Source organism: Cololabis saira, chromosome 2, assembly GCF_033807715.1.
Source record: "Cololabis saira isolate AMF1-May2022 chromosome 2, fColSai1.1, whole genome shotgun sequence".
Taxonomy (NCBI): Eukaryota; Metazoa; Chordata; class Actinopteri; order Beloniformes; family Belonidae; genus Cololabis; species Cololabis saira.
In genome coordinates this window covers 2,251,701-2,267,571 of record NC_084588.1, presented here as the reverse complement: position 1 = coordinate 2,267,571, position 15,871 = coordinate 2,251,701, and the positions used below count along the sequence as shown (strand labels likewise).

Sequence of the window (15,871 nt, the reverse complement as noted above, 5' to 3'; positions counted from 1 at the left end):
AAGCCCGTTTTTTAGGTTTTCATTACTTTAAATTGCAAAAAATGTAATTGTCAATTGCAAATGTGCCGAGTGGAATTGCAGAAAATCTTCCAAAACTCCTGCAAATCACAGACAAGTTGATCCAAATATGAGGAAACACCTTCAGGTCCCACGTTCTGTAGGAACCTGCTCTCTTGGTGGGGATAAAGCACGACCACAAAGATTCAACGCTCACTTTTATTTGCAGTTGTTGCAACACAAAAACAGTCCAACAACGATGGACGCAGGAAATATCAAAAACAAAAATAGAAATCCTTTTATTTGGGGAAGCAGCAGCCGTTCGGCTGCTCTGAAGGTGCGAGGGGTCAGTGGTCACCTGATCAGGAGGGTCATGTACAGGACCGTCTCCAGGTAACAGTCCCAGTCCTGCATGTAGACAGTGACATCACTTCCTTCTTCCTGACAGTGTGGAGTCAGAGGTCAGAGGTCAAGGAGCATCAGGCTGTGCACACTTCCTGTTCCGCACCTGAACCACCTCCTTTCTCTCCTTCAGGAAGTTTCCGAAGGCATCGGTTTCTTTGCTCTCCTCCGTTGCTGGAAATGGAGACAAAACGTTCAGGGTTTATTGCTCAAAGTATTTGTTTTGTAAAGAAGAGAAAAAAAAAACACCATAATTCACCAAAACTGGTGGATCTGAGCTTGAAATGTGGTGTTTTCTGTGTTGTTAATGTTGCCTTTAGTCTTTCAATCACTGACGTGCGTAAAATGGAAAGGAAGTGGTACTCTTGTAAGTCTGTAGATTATCGTGAATGATCTTATCGTGAATGGAAAGATATTCTAATAGTATATAAAAAAGCAATTTGCAAAGCCAGAACAGCTTATTATTCATCGTTGATAGAGGATAACAAAAGTAACCCACGTTTTCTGTTCAGCACTGTAGCCAGGCTCGAATTACTGGAATTATTGGAGGAATGGTTTCAGCCCTAGACCAGACAGACCTCAACCAGACCTCAACCAGACCAGACAGTTTACTCCGGTTCTTCTTTTGTTCCAGTTCCTCCCAGATGTTGGTGGTTCTGCTCCCGTGGCACGTGTTTGAGTATTTAAAGTGTTCATATCTTACCGCTGTGGTCAATGTCATCTGTATCACTGTCCACGTCCTCCTCGTCCTCCCCGTCGTCAGGGTTACCGCGGGTCATGATGAGGTCACTGGGTCCTGCTACGTGAGCCGGCTCTGTGGACGGGAGGGACGGGTCAGTAAGACCCCCGGGAGCCTCGCGCGGGCCAGTAAGACCCCCGGGAGCCTCGCGCGGGTCAGTAGGACCCCGGTCAGTAAGACCCCGGGGAGGTTTGATCTGGGGGGACCCTCTCACGGGTCCCCGGGGTGTTCCAGCTCACCTGTGGATGCAGCGTTGTGCATGTGCACGGCTCCCAGGTCCCTCCGGAGACGCTCCAGCTGCTCCTGCTGCTTCTGGCTCTGAGCCTCCGCCTGAAACACAGCAGTCAGTCAGAGACGGAGACACGTGGCTTGGGAATTTTTCAGTTTTTTATTTGTTAAAAAAGTGTGAAATATCCAATACATTTCGTTCCACTTCATGATTGTGTCCCACTTGTTGATCTTCACAAAAAATTGCAGTTTTATATCTTTATGTTTGATGCCTGAAATGTGGCAAAAGGTCACAAAGTTCAAGGGGACCAAATACTTTTGCAAGGCACTGTAGCAAAATGTGGAAAAAGTGAAGCGCTGTGAATACTTTCCGGATGCACTGTATAATCTATTGTGTTTACTAGTAACATCTATTGGTGCAGCGGGATCACGTGACGACCTCGACCCGCGGACCAAAATCTGACTACGCTCAGAAGAAACTAGGACCGATTTGGTCCCAATCATGGGACTCTTGGGGGTTATTTATTTAAATTTAGTTAAATTTCTGGAAAAGAAAAAAGTCATACATGAGAGAAACTATTCAGTTTGTGGCAAAATATTTGTACTTGTATGAAACTGAAGATGCATAATGCAAACCTGACATTTACTTTTAGTTCAGTTTGTGGAAAATGGTTGGCCTGGCTTTCTCTTTAAAACTTAAACAGTTATAAAGCATTACAAACTGGAACAATAGGGCAAACGCACAGTATTGTTTTTTTATTTTGTCTTTCAAATAAAAGACAATTTTTTCCAGTCATATGTTCCTCATTCAAGGTTGTTAAAAAAATACTGCTATAATATCGTATCGTTATTGTGACCTCAATACCCTGTACCGTATGGTGAGATTAGTGTATGGTTCCAACCCGACCATCAGGACCAACACTCACCAGCTGTTTGTGGAGTCTCTCGTATTCTGGACGGTAGTCCCTTAGAACAGAGCAGAGTTACAGACCAGGATTAAACCAACACACCACCAAGTGCAGAAGGATCTGTGAAGCCGTTGATTCTCAGTCACCTCTCGTACTCCTTGGCAGCGTCTTCCACCTGCACGAACAGCTCGTCCAGTCCGCTGCCCGTCACGGCAGACACGCCCACCACCTGCCGACAGAGTCACCGCCGTCAACCTTTACGCGGCTGGGCTTCATATTCAGGCAGCAACACGGCAAACGCCAATATACAGGTGGCATGTAGAACCTGTGACAGTGAGGTTTTCCACGCAAGACAACTGTAACACTAGTGTCATTTGATATACAGGACTGTCTCAGAAAATTACAATATTGTGATTTTCTGTAATGCAATTACAAAAACGTCATACATTCTGGATTCATTACAAATCAACTGAAATATTGCAAGCCTTTTATTATTTTAATATTGCTGATCATGGCTTACAGTTTAAGAAAACTCAAATATCCTATCTCAAAAAATTAGAATATTCTGGGAATCTTAATCTTAAACTGTAAACCATGATCAGCAATATTAAAATAATAAAAGGCTTGAAATATTTCAGTTGATTTGTAATGAATCCAGAATGTATGACATTGTTTTTTTTAAATTGCATTACAGAAAATAAAGAACTTTATCACAATATTCTAATTTTCTGAGACAGTACTGTAGTGCCTTGTACACTCCCACTTCATGTAAAATAGTGAAAACTCAAGATGTTATTTTGTAGGGATGCCCCGCTACCATTTTTTTTCCACACCGAGTACGAGTCTTTTAATTTGTGTACTTGCCGATACAGAGTACCGATACGATACTTCTACCACAAAAATAACTAGGCTAAAAATGTCATGAAAAATGCAATGAATTGGAAGATAAAAATTCTCCACACTGGCACTGTCTTCACATCTAAGAAAATATCAAACATATAACATATCAATGAAACACATCGCTGCTCGAGTGCGTGGAGAAGACGGTGAAATCCTTCGTCTTCTCCAGCTGACAGTGGCTGCTCATCCAGCGCTATATAGTAGTAGTAGTGGTAGTAGTAGTAGTAGTAGTAGTATATAATGGGTCAGAGCCTCCATTGTTTCAACGGCATGTGGGTCGTCTCTTGCCATTATCTGTCTCTTTTGCAGAACCTGAGCTAATGTTGCTGTTGTGGTCTTGCAGTAGCATCAGTAAACTCTGTATACTCAGCTTCCCCCCTTGACAGAACCAGGTCAATCAGGGCTTTTCTAGGATCCACGCATGCTTGGCAGTGGCAGATCCAAAACTGCCAGCTTGGGGGCGAGGTGTGGAGGCGAGGCCACACCTGAAGCAGCATCACTCTTACCCTCAGGTTGGTGTAGAACTCGTCCAGGACCAGACTCATGGAGCGGGTCAGGTTGCTGACGTACGACGTCTCCTGGTTCAGAGCGTCCTGGAACACCTCAAAGTCCTGCATCCACTCCACTGCAAAGCTGTGGTCGATGATGTCGGTCTGGAAGAACGGGACAAACCAGTCAACGACAGACGGGACAAACCAGTCAACGACAGACGGGACAAACCAGTCAACGACAGACGGGACAAACCGGTCAACAGACGCACCGCTCCCTTTCACGTGGGAGATTCCAGCTGGAGGAGGACACGGCTCGGTTAAAACCAGCGCATCTCTGCAGTCACCGTGAAGAAGACACATTAACCCTTGTGCTGTCTTTGGGTCAAGGGAGGGTGAAGGGAGAAAAGAAGGAATGAAGGAAAGAAGGAAGTAAGGAAGAAAGGAAGTAAGTAGGAAAGGGAGTAAGGAAGGGAGAAAAGATGGAAAGAAGGGAGAAAAGAAGGAAAGAAGGAAGGGACTAGGAAAGCGAGAAAAGATGGAAGGGAGGAAAGAATGGAGAAAAAGAAAAAAAGAGGGGAGGGAAGAAGGAAGGAATGGAGAAAATAAGGAAAGAAGGAAGGAAAAGCAAAGAAGGTAATAAAGGAACGAATGAAGGGAGGTAGGAAGAAAAAGGAGTAAAGGAGAGTATAAAAGGAGGAAAAGAGGAAAGGAAGAAGGAAGGAGAGAGCATGGCAGGAGGAAAGAAGGATAGAAGAATTGGTTCATTTTGACCCAAAGACAGTACAAGGGTTAAAGGGGACAGCAGGAGTGGAAACTGAAGTACATACGTTACCAGGCAAGAGTCATTCAGGAAGAAACAACTAAAACTTTGACTAAAGCTTCCACTTTTAGAGGTCAAATCTCTTTGGGTTCATGAAGTAAAAACAAACCCTTTCATCAGTTATTGGAGCAACCGATTTCCTGTGGTGTTTTTACAGAGGAATGACCGGCCACGAGCTGCATGTAGAACCTGTGACAGTGAGGTTTTCCACGTAAGACAACTGTAACACTAGTGTCATTTGATATAAATGTTACCAATATTGCTGATTATGGCTTACAGTTTAAGATTAAGATTCCCAGAATATTCTAATTTTTTGAGATTTCAGTTGATTTGTAATGAATCCAGAATGTATGACATTTTTGTTTTTGTAATTGCATTACAGAAAATCACAATAATCTAATTTTCTGAGACAGTCCTGTATTTGTAGCCAACTTAGTCATTTTGATAGCAGGCTAATATGTCTAATATAGATATATGCAGCATGTGTTGCCTTCATTATAAGAATTATACAGGACTTTACATTTTTGGCGGCTCCAGACACATTTGTTTTTTTTTGGTCCAATATGGCTCTCAACATTTTGGGTTGCCGACCCCTGACTTATTCAGATTCAGAAAAACCCACTATAGATACACTTCAGGTGGAGCTTTGTTTGGTTTATTACACACACACACACACACACACACACACACACACACACACACACACACACACACACACACAGTCATTTAGTCACATGCATACACACACACACACACTGACTTATTCAGATTCAGAAAAACCCACTATAGATACACTTCAGGTGGAGCTTTGTTTGGTTTATTACACACACACACACACACACACACACACACACAGTCATTTAGTCACATGCATACACACACACACACACACACACACACACACACACACACACACACGATCATATACATACACACACACACACACACACACATACATAGACATACACACTGGCTTGTTCACCTGCATGCTGGCTCTCTAGTTTTTGGGTTTAGGTAGCGGTAGCGATAGCTTAGCTCAGACTGCAATCAGATCTCAAGATTTAGGTCGATTGCTGTTCGTGTTTTGGTTGGCTCCGTGCCGGTTTCGTGCTTTGTTTGTGGTTTTTTGTTGCAGATCTCCAGTGCTTGACGTGTGTCTCCGTGTGTTCCTGCTTCCTGGATTGGCAGTGGATGTCGTCACCCCCCCCCCCCCCCCCCCCAAAAAAAAAAAAAAAAACAAAAAAAAAAACACTGGGTTTGTATGTGTATATTTATGTATGTGTACGCATATGTGTGCGTATATATATGTATATATTACATATAGTAATAATGCACATATATACACTTTTGGTTTCTACCGTCATGGTATCAATCAATAATATGTGTGCAGACAAGGTAAAAAAAAAAAAAAAAGAAAGAAAAACTTTATTTATCCCCGAGGGGCAATTGCAAAAACAACTAAGCAGCATGACGTTGAAAGTACAGATAAATGTATCGTATGTACAAAAATATATAAATATCTAAAAATGTAAAATATAAAATAAAGTGACTGTAGTGGTATAAAGCCGTTTGGTGCTGCAACCGTGTTTGGTTTGGGTGGAAATGGTCCATTTGGTGTGCTGCATTTGTACATTGTATCACATGTGATTAAGACACTGGGAGAACACGACGACCACCGTACCTTGTTCATGACGACGATGAAGGGCAGCTTGGTCTTGTAGAGGATGCTGGAGGACAGAAACATCATTGAGGTGAGTGAGGTTCTGATAACAATTCAGTCCACACACACAAACAACACACAAAGCTGAAAACCTCCACACTTTCAGTTCAGAAGGGAAAGAAGAACAGAAATGTCTCAGGCGTCATGCGTACGAGTGTAACCCTAACATTCACCTGGTTGGACACACTGCAGAACTGTTTGAGCAGCATCTACTGTGTCCTTAGCTCCCCCTGCTGGATGACGCTTCCAGGGAGTTAAACGTTTCACAGATTTGGTTTTGATGCTGCATGATCTCAGATTAACTTTTGCCAAGTTTTGGTAAGATTTCCCAAAATTACTTTGAACAGCCTCCAGCTGATGAAAAAACAAAAAATGCTGCACTGAGTTCCAGGAGCAACCAGTCCACCAACAAAAGCATCTTCATCTTCTTCTCTTATGTAGTTATTCAAGTATATTGTTATACCATTGCTGTCTATTGTTCTCTATTATATTGCAGTATTATAGTAAAGTAATGATATTGTAATATTATATGTATTATAATGACTTTACTATTAGTACATACATACATAGTAGCACAACTAAATGCTGGGCGTTTGTTTTCTTTTTTGACTATATTTATATATACATATAAGTATTATATCACTATATTGAACAGTTATTAAAGTAGGGGTGTTTGGGTATGTGTGTTTTATAAGTAAGCTTATTGAAACTCTCTCTGTGTTTATGTTATGTTCATGTAATAACTGCTCGGGGGTTCATGTTCTGGGTCTATGGAAAGATCCTGGAGAAAACTTCTGTTGTAATAGACGCTATATAGATAAGACTGAACTGAATTGAATTCAAAGTGTCAGTTGGCTGACGTCAATCAGCCACGAGTCACAGATGCTTTGCTTCAGCTTTTACACCAATCACTACAACTGGCAGCTATACTTATACGGTTTGTAACTGGTTCAAGTGCACGTACACATCATTGTAATTTGTATCAAATGGTTGAATGGGCTTCACTGAGTCTAAGGAGAAAATCACATATGTTAATATTTATTGCAAAAGCATTACTGGGTAAACTACCACTGTACGTATCCAATTTATTAAAATATTACTCTAGTAGCTATAACACTAGATCATCAGAGGAAACAAGCACTGGAACAGAGTTGGTAAATCAGCCTTTTCCTTTTATGCACCACAGGTTTGGAATGAGCTACAACACATACTCAACTTGAAATATTTACCTTCTCTTAACATGTTCAAACATGTTAAAATCAGTTTTCACAAAACAATGTCATTGTTTTTAATCAAGGGTCATTATCCGTCATGCATTCTTTTTAGCTTTCTGATCCTTGTATGTTTTATGTTTGTTTGTTTCTTGTTTTGATATGGTTTTATTTTTTTGTAAAGTTACTTGTCCTTGTATGTATTTTCTTTTATATGAAACTGAATGTATTTTTCTGCTCCATCTTGACCAGGACTCCCTGGCAGAAGAGATATTGTATCTCAATGGGACTTTCCTGGATAAATAAAGGATAAATAAAACATACATACTTAGGACTTTAAACCATGTAAATCTGAATTGGACAGTATTTAATTGGACTGCACTGAAATGCTTTTGTGACCTGATGCAGCACAGATAAACTGAATCAACACTAACACTAACGCCACAAACACACCACTTCCACCTGCCAATGAAACCTTCCTGCGTACCTGCAGGCGTACAGCATGTTGGACATGAAGGTGACGGGGCTGACGCTGCGGGACGTGTCCATCACGTAGATCACCACGCAGGGGAAGGACGACGCCTGCGACACACAAGCACACGGAGCGTGAACACGGCGAGCTGACGACCACCTGCAGACGGAGCCCCGGGGATCTCACCAGGGCCTCGGTGATGATGGTCCCAGACGCCGACCAGGTGAAGACTTCAATCTGACCCGGGGTGTCGATCAGGACGTACCTGGAGGGACACATGGAGACTGTTGAGCTGGGAGGCAGGAGACAGGAAACACACTTCCTCACAGTTTTAAAAATAGAGGGTCTGCATTGACGTCACTTCCCCACTGGACCTACGGTGGCCGAGACCCGCCATTGCTGAAAATAAAAGTAACGCTGCAAACAGAAACAAACGCCGCTGCAAATTAAAGAAACGCTTAGCAAATAAAATAAACGCTGCTACAAATAAAATAAAAAAACGCTGCAAATAAAAAAGCCACAACGGAAGTGAATTACCGGGGACTATTTTTGCAGATGCACCGGTGTTGCACATTAAAAATTACACGTAGCGACGTTGAACACTAACCTTTTCACTTATTTTCTCATTGGTTGTTCTTCTTATTCCTTGCTCTTCCTATTTCTTCCTTTTCACTTACGTCCTCTTCGTCTTCTTCTTCTCCTCTCACGTAAAAAACACCGGTGCATCAGCAAAAATAGTCCCCGGTAATTCACTTCCGTTGTGGCTTTTTTATTTGCAGCGTTTCAACGGGTCTCGGCCACCGTATTTTTTAATGATAAAGCATTTATAAAAAATATTTATGAAATATAAAATAAAAAGTATAAAAATGTCAACAAGGCAAAAAAATATTTGCCATGAAATGTAAAACTTTTCCCATGTGACTTTAGCGGGCTGATACTGACCGGTGGTCCTGCCGCTTCTTCTCAATGAACTGCATCACCTGGAGTGAAGAAAGACAAACGGTTACTGGTGGAGGACGGGCGGAGGACGGGCGGAGGACGGGCGGAGGACGGGCGGAGGACGCTGCACGCTCGTGAGCTCCACTTACCTGGTCGAAGCGCGTGGCAAACAGGTTGAGTGAGGTGACGATACCCCCGTTAGGCCCCAGGCCGTACTGCTTCATCACCTCTTTGTAGTTGACGGTGTCCCGGATGTCTGCAGAGGGAGGAACGGGTGAGGAAACAGCAGCAGTAACTATAGCTGTACCACCAGTACCAGAGCCACGGCAGAGCCAGTACCACCAGTACCAGAGCAACGGCAGAGCCAGTACCACCAGTACCACCAGTACCAGAGCCACCATGCTCATCACAGCAGCGGCTCTGCACCGTTACTAAGGTTGGTATTCAGGAACCACACAATGACTGTGTTTGGGTCAATGACGTGACGCCTATATTTTCTGAAAAACTGATTTCTTTTCAATTCAAAAAAGGTTCAAATGGATTAAAAAAACTATAAACTACCTGTCCCACATATGGACTCACTTGAATTTTACCAAAAATACTAGTTATTTGGGATTTTGTTGTTGTTTTAAGCGTCATAATGTCATGTGGTGCGACCGTCCGACCATGAATGTTGTTTTGAAAACTTTTTTTGAAATCACTCTTAATGTATTTAAATCAATCTTCTTCTATCTAGCATGATTTCTGAGCTGTCTTGTAGTGTGTTGGTTCTACTGGACCTCAGTGCTGCTTTTGACACTGTAGATCAGCATTTTACTGCACAGGTTAGAGCATGTTGTTGGGATTAAAGGGACAGCTCTACGTTGGTTTAAATCATATCTATCTGACAGGTTCCAGTTTGTTCATGTACATGAGGTTTCTTCAGAACAGTCAAGGGTCTGTTATGGTGTTCCGCAGGGTTCAGTGCTAGGGCCAATCTTGTTTAGTTTATACATGCAGCCGTTGGGAAGTATAATCCAGAATCACGGCATACACTTTCATTGCTATGCTGATGATACGCAGCTCTACTTGTCTATGAAGCCGGATGAGACAGAACCGTTAGTTAAACTTCAGGCATGTCTTAGGGACATCAAGGACTGGATGTCCAGAAATTTCTTGCTTCTAAATTCAGATAAAACAGAGGTTATCATTCTTGGTCCAGAGCATCTTAGGAAGGGACTAGATGGTGTTGCGATGGCTTCCAGGGCAACTGTGAGAAACCTTGGTGTTGCTTTCGATCAGGATTTGTCGTTCAATTCAATTCAATTCAATTTTATTTATATAGCGTCTAATACAACAGAGTTGTCTCTAGACGCTTTACAGAGACCCATACCCAGAACAAGAACCAAACCTTAAGCCAAACAGTGGCAAGGAAAAACTCCCCTTTAGGAGGGAAGAAACCTTGAGCAGGACCAGGCTCATAAGGGGGGACCCTCCTGCCGAGGCCCAGACTGGTGGGTCAGGGACGGCAACAGCACAGCAGGCAGGTGGAAGCAGCAACGGGATGACCAGGGGTGGGGACCGCAGGCCGGCACGCAGCTCCCGAAGCTCCGGCCCAATCAGCAAGTCCCAGGTTGGGGTGCAGGGTCGGGGAAAGACTTGTGCTCCGTAATGCAAGCTACAAGCCACCCACGACCACCTGCAGGACAAAAGAGAGAAAAGGGAGGAGAAGGGGGGGCCAGCAACGGGATGACCAGGGGTGGGGACCGCAGGCCAGCATGCAGCTCCCGAAGCTCCGGCCCAATCAGCAAGTCCCAGTTTGGGTTGCAGGGTCAGGGAAAGACTTGTGCTCCGTAATGCAAGCTACAAGCCACCCACGACCACCTGCAGGTTCCGGTGTCCGGCAAAGGATGCTGCAACATGGACAAAAGAGAGAAAAGGGAGGAGAAGGGGGGGCCAGCACAAGAAACTACAGGAGCGACTCTGACACACTAAAGTTTACACTACCTAGAGATTTACCAACACCAGCTAGAGGTTTACTAAACACTAACTATAGGCTTTACTAAACAGAAATGTTTTAAGTTTAGTTTTAAAGGTGGAGGTGGTGTCAGCCTCCTTAACCCAGATTGGAAGTTGGTTCCATAGTAGTGGTGCCTGATAGCAGAACGCCCGCCCTCCAAATCTACATTTAGATACTCTAGGAACTACGAGTAAACCTGCACTCTGAGAACGGAGAGCTCTGACAGGAACATAAGGCACTATCAGGTCTTGCAAATAATGCGGAGCTAAGCCGTTTTGGGCGTTATACGCAAGTAATAAAATTTTAAATTGGATTCTGAATTTTACGGGTAACCAATGGAGCGACGCTAACACTGGAGAGACGTGGTCTCTCCTGCTAATTCCTGTCAGTACTCGTGCTGCTGCATTCTGGATCAGCTGGAGCCTATTCAGCAAATTACTTGGACATCCTGCTAACAACACATTACAGTAATCCAGTCTAGAAGATACAAACGCATGAACTAGTTTTTCTGCATCACTCTGCGAGAGGATTTTCCTAATCTTTGCAATATTACGGAGATGGAAAAAGGCTATTTTACAAACCTGATTGACATATGGTTTAAACGACAAATCCTGATCGAAAATAACACCAAGGTTTCTCACAGTTGCACTGGAAGCCATCGCAACACCATCTAATCCCTTCCTAAGATGCTCTGGACCAAGAATGATAACCTCTGTTTTATCTGAATTTAGAAGCAGGAAATTTCTGGACATCCAGTCCTTGATGTCCCTAAGACATGTCGTTTAAACCATATGTTAATCAGGTTTGTAAAATAGCGTTTTTCCATCTCCGTAATATTGCAAAGATTAGGAAAATCCTCTCGCAGAGGGATGCAGAGAAACTAGTTCATGCGTTTGTATCTTCTAGACTGGATTACTGTAATGTGTTGTTAGAAGGATGTCCAGTGTTAGCGTCGCTCCATTGGCTACCTGTAAAATTCAGAATCCAATTTAAAATTTTATTACTTGCGTATAAAGCCCAAAACGGCTTAGCTCTGCAGTATTTACAAGATTTGATAGTGCCTTATGTTCCTGGCAGAGCTCTCCGCTCCCAGGGTGCAGGTTTACTCATAGTTCCTAGAGTATCTAAATGTAGATTTGGAGGGCGGGCGTTCTGCTATCAGGCACCATTACTTTGGAACCAACTTCCAATCTGGGTTAAGGAGGCTGACACCACCTCCACCTTTAAAACTAAACTTAAAACCTTTCTGTTTAGTAAAACCTTTCTGTTTAGTAAAGCCTATAGTTAGTGTTTAGTAAACCTCTAGCTGGTGTTGGTAAATCTCTAGGTAGTGTAAACTCTAGTGTGTTAGAGTCAGTAGTCATAGTTGCAGCTATAGAACAAAACTATAATATTTAGTCTCAAATATAGCTTGGTGGTAGATATGCTGCTATAGGCCTATGCTGCAGGGGGGCACCGACATGATCCACTGGGCGGTGCCTCTCACCCTTCTTCTCCTCTCCTTTTCCATTCATCTCTTCTCCATTACCATTTTTATTTATTATAAATATCTCATAGCTATCATTTTTGTCCATCGTTCCTGTAGTTTCTTGTGCCTACCCTCCCCCTTTTTTTTTTTTTTCTCTTTTGTGCATGTTTGCAGGCCGGAGCCTCGGGAGCTGCGTTCTGGCCTTTGTAGACCGTAGAAAGTACCAGGATAGACAGATTTACAAGAGTGTGGCAGAGTGTGGCTAGTGTGGCTAGTGTGGCAGAGTGGAGGAGCTGCAGCCACTCAGGTTGACGGGCCACACCTTTGTCCCGTCAGCCTGAGTGGCTGCAGCTCCTCCACTCTGCCACAGATAGCAAACAAAATAAGACCTTAAATTAAAAAAAAACCATGAATAAACATGTGTTTGTATGGAAACGCCCTTGAAAACCAGCAACAGTGAGCAGAACCAGCGGCCCAGCTCTGGAGCTCCAGCACTTAGACGGATCCTCACCGATGTTGGCAGGAAAGGGGACCTCATGGACGGCCGGGTCCAGGTTGATGACGTACGGCGGAGCTTTGGCAGAGTGGAGGTGAGCCGTCAGCCTCTGCAGGACACACGGAGACAAGGAGGGCACAGTGGGGTTACAATTACATTCACGTTTATTTGTATAGCATCTAATACGACAGATGTTGCCTCTAGACACTTTCCAGAGACCTAGAACTAGGAATGGGTGATATTTCACCGTTCACGATATACCGTCAAAAAAATTCCCCACGGTAAGAATTTGTCATCTCGCGGTAAAAATGATAAATTCCCGTTGATGTTTTCGTGTAACAAACATGGCGGGAGGCGGATCTGAGAGCGAGGAGCTCGTTGTTAAACGAGGCTCCAGCTCCGTTATCTGGAACTGGTTTGGATTTAAAAAGAGAGACGAGGAACAAACATCATCTATTATGTGCAGAGTCTGCAAAAACAGAAGGAAATGGTTGTCATTTGATATAACGTTTGAATATTACAAAAAAAATTGCAATAATATCTAATTTGTAGCATGTTCCAACCACAGGTTAATTTGCACATTTTATTTATATTAGAAGAGTTCATCACTGATAGGATTTTATTTTCAGTGAACTTTTATTTATTTGTCCTGTTTCTTTATCAGGTTGTATTTTTTTCTAATTTGTGATTTTACAAGCTAAGAAAACTTGAAGGTCGATGGTACTTTTGCTGTTTGCACTGTTATCCCAATGTTTGAGCCATACAATTTGAATAAATGTTGAATCTGTTCTTACATTTCAAACTTGTTTCATTTGATTGATTACAGTTTTGCAGTACAGGTGTACTAATTTAATTGGTTTTTATTAATTCAATGTAATTGGTGTAGTTTAGTATCATTTAGTATTCCTTTAGAGCAGTGATTTGGCTCCAAAGACTGAATGTGGTGATAGATTTATAGTTACAAAGGTGGAGTTGAATTGGTATTTTTTCTATCGTCATTTTTATCGTTATCAGGATAAATGTTTTAGTCCATACCGCCCATCCCTATGTGGAGAGACTGTGGGCGGGGTTAACTCCTGAGACGGGACCGGCTCCGTCCCTCGGCGCCGACGGGACCGGCTTCGTTTATTTGAATCTGCTTATAAAAAACGGCTCTCTGCTGTTTTTAGGTAATGGAGTTACCTTTGCTATCTTCCATAACTGAGGAAAAACACACTCATGAAAACATCTTTATTCAGCATAATTTCTTTTTTAATAATGGAATCAGAAAGCTTGCAGCACCTAGGCACCATATGGTTTCTTATTATATTTACTTTGTTGTTAAAATTATTACTAAAATAATTTGCTATATCAAATGGTTTAGTTATATATGCACCGTCTAGAGCAGGGGTGGGCAGTCCTGGTCCTCCAGGGCCGGTGTCCCTGCAGGTTTTACATGTTTCCCTGCTTCATTGCACCATGATACAAGTGACTGTGTCATCAACAGAATTGTGCAGCCCTGGATGACAAGCTGATGACGATGATTAATTAGAATCAGGTGTGTTAAAGCAGGGAAACATCTAAAACCTGCAGGGACACCGGTGTTCTGCCAATCCTTGCTACCTGCAGAGAAATGCTACTTTGTGGTTCTGCACAGGAGCACACTCGATTTTCAAAGTTTGATTGCCATGTCCATCATTTCTTGCACGATGTAAAATTGATAATATGGGATGTTGAGTATTTCCTTCAAAATACACTTACCCATGACATGAATTGCATTACACTTTGTGAACATTAAAGGATAAAGAGAAAAAAAACTATTCTATCTCTTTATTTGATATTCATTCAGTCATTTAAGTTTATTTAACCAGGCAGGTCATTAAGAACATTCTTATTTACAATGACGGCCTGGCAAGAGACAAGGACCACTTGGGAGAAAAAGGGAAGTGGTTTAGGGAGTAAAACACACAGTAACATTGTAGCTCTACAAAGGTAGAAAACCATTGGGGAGCATTTTTTGGCAAAGCAGCAGAAATGGTCAGAACAGCGGCCCTCGAGGACCAGGATTGCCCACCCCTGGTCTAGTTCAATGAACCCAGATGTTTTGTTCTGACATTGCAGGAGGAGAGGTGGATAAAGCTGCTCCATCATTGTCAGGTGAAGCACAGGTGGACCTTCAAGCCTGATTTATGGTTCTGCGTTAAGTCGACGCAGAACCTACGCCGTAGGTTACGCCGTAGCTCTGCGTTGGTGTAACGCGGAACCATAAGTCAGCCTTAACGCTACAGGACTGAGAAACGAGTAGAGGAGGCAAGGAAAGGAAAGGAGGATGCAGAGACACAAACTAAAACGGTGGACACTCTATAAATCAAAGAGTAATCCATATAAATCCATATAAAGAACGCAGCTTCAGGAAACGATGTGCCAGAGTTTAGACGGCGGTGCGAGCTAAGTGAGCCGGCTCACCTGCACGAAGGTGGTTTTCCCGGAGCCCGCCATGCCCAGCACGATGAGGCAGACGGGCTGGTCCTGGGCAGGTGCTGCCCCCGCCCCGCCGTCTGCTCCGGGACCAGGGTTCTCCGTTACAGCCGGGACTACGCCGGGACCCTGCTCCGCGGCCGCCATGCTGCTTTTGCTATGACGACCTGCTGCCGTCAACCTGCGGGGATGTCGTAAAAGCTCGCCGGGCACGCCGGGACCGCCATTTTTTTTATTTTTTTTTATTGAAAGACAAAATGCAAACAGCCCAATCCAACCACCAGGGGGAGATAGCCTTTATATATGTCTATGGTTATGACCATAGACATACGAGCAGAGACGTTCTATAAACAGGGAGGGAGTTTGCAATGCCTCAGCCCTCAAAAGTGCCTCCATTGCAAAACGTACAAACAACGTGGGGAGAAACTGCCTGTCTGATAATGGCACCCTTCTGCTCAGCACTGTGCAGAGCGATACAACATTTCCTGACCTCAGACTTCACTTGAATCCCCCGACATCGTCTACCTCACAGGTATGTATCAACAAAAGTCCCTTGTGTATGGCTGCCTGGCACCTGCCCATTGACAATGGCCCGGTTTCCCAGATCAGTTAAGTAGCTCTTAA

The 15,871-nt window shown here is 43.3% G+C and overlaps 1 protein-coding gene across 1 annotated transcript; it reads right to left on the bottom strand.

Moving 5' to 3' along the window:
• Nucleotides 1-202: 202 nt before the first annotated feature.
• On the bottom strand, nt 203-15,424 carry gpn1 (GPN-loop GTPase 1). The gene is made up of 13 exons (XM_061735889.1): nt 15,236-15,424; nt 12,806-12,899; nt 8,977-9,083; nt 8,831-8,868; nt 8,075-8,153; nt 7,904-7,998; nt 6,167-6,212; nt 3,681-3,827; nt 2,421-2,503; nt 2,293-2,332; nt 1,378-1,468; nt 1,103-1,213; nt 203-573 (listed from the first exon to the last, which is right to left on the bottom strand). Exons 1-13 carry the CDS (start codon nt 15,392-15,394, stop codon nt 467-469), a joined length of 1,197 nt encoding a protein of 398 aa, XP_061591873.1. The 5' UTR covers nt 15,395-15,424; the 3' UTR covers nt 203-466.
• Nucleotides 15,425-15,871: the final 447 nt, after the last annotated feature.

Excerpts from the sequence above, each read along its gene's own strand:
- gpn1 (XM_061735889.1), bottom strand. The coding sequence starts at position 15,394 with ATGGCGGCCGCGGAGCAGGGTCCCGGCGTAGTCCCGGCTGTAACGGAG. Across the intron at positions 12,900-15,235 it reads GGAAAACCACCTTCGTGCAG|AGGCTGACGGCTCACCTCCA; the intron begins GTGAGCCGGCTC and ends TGTGTCCTGCAG. Across the intron at positions 3,828-6,166 it reads TCATCGTCGTCATGAACAAG|ACCGACATCATCGACCACAG; the intron begins GTACGGTGGTCG and ends CCGTTCTTCCAG.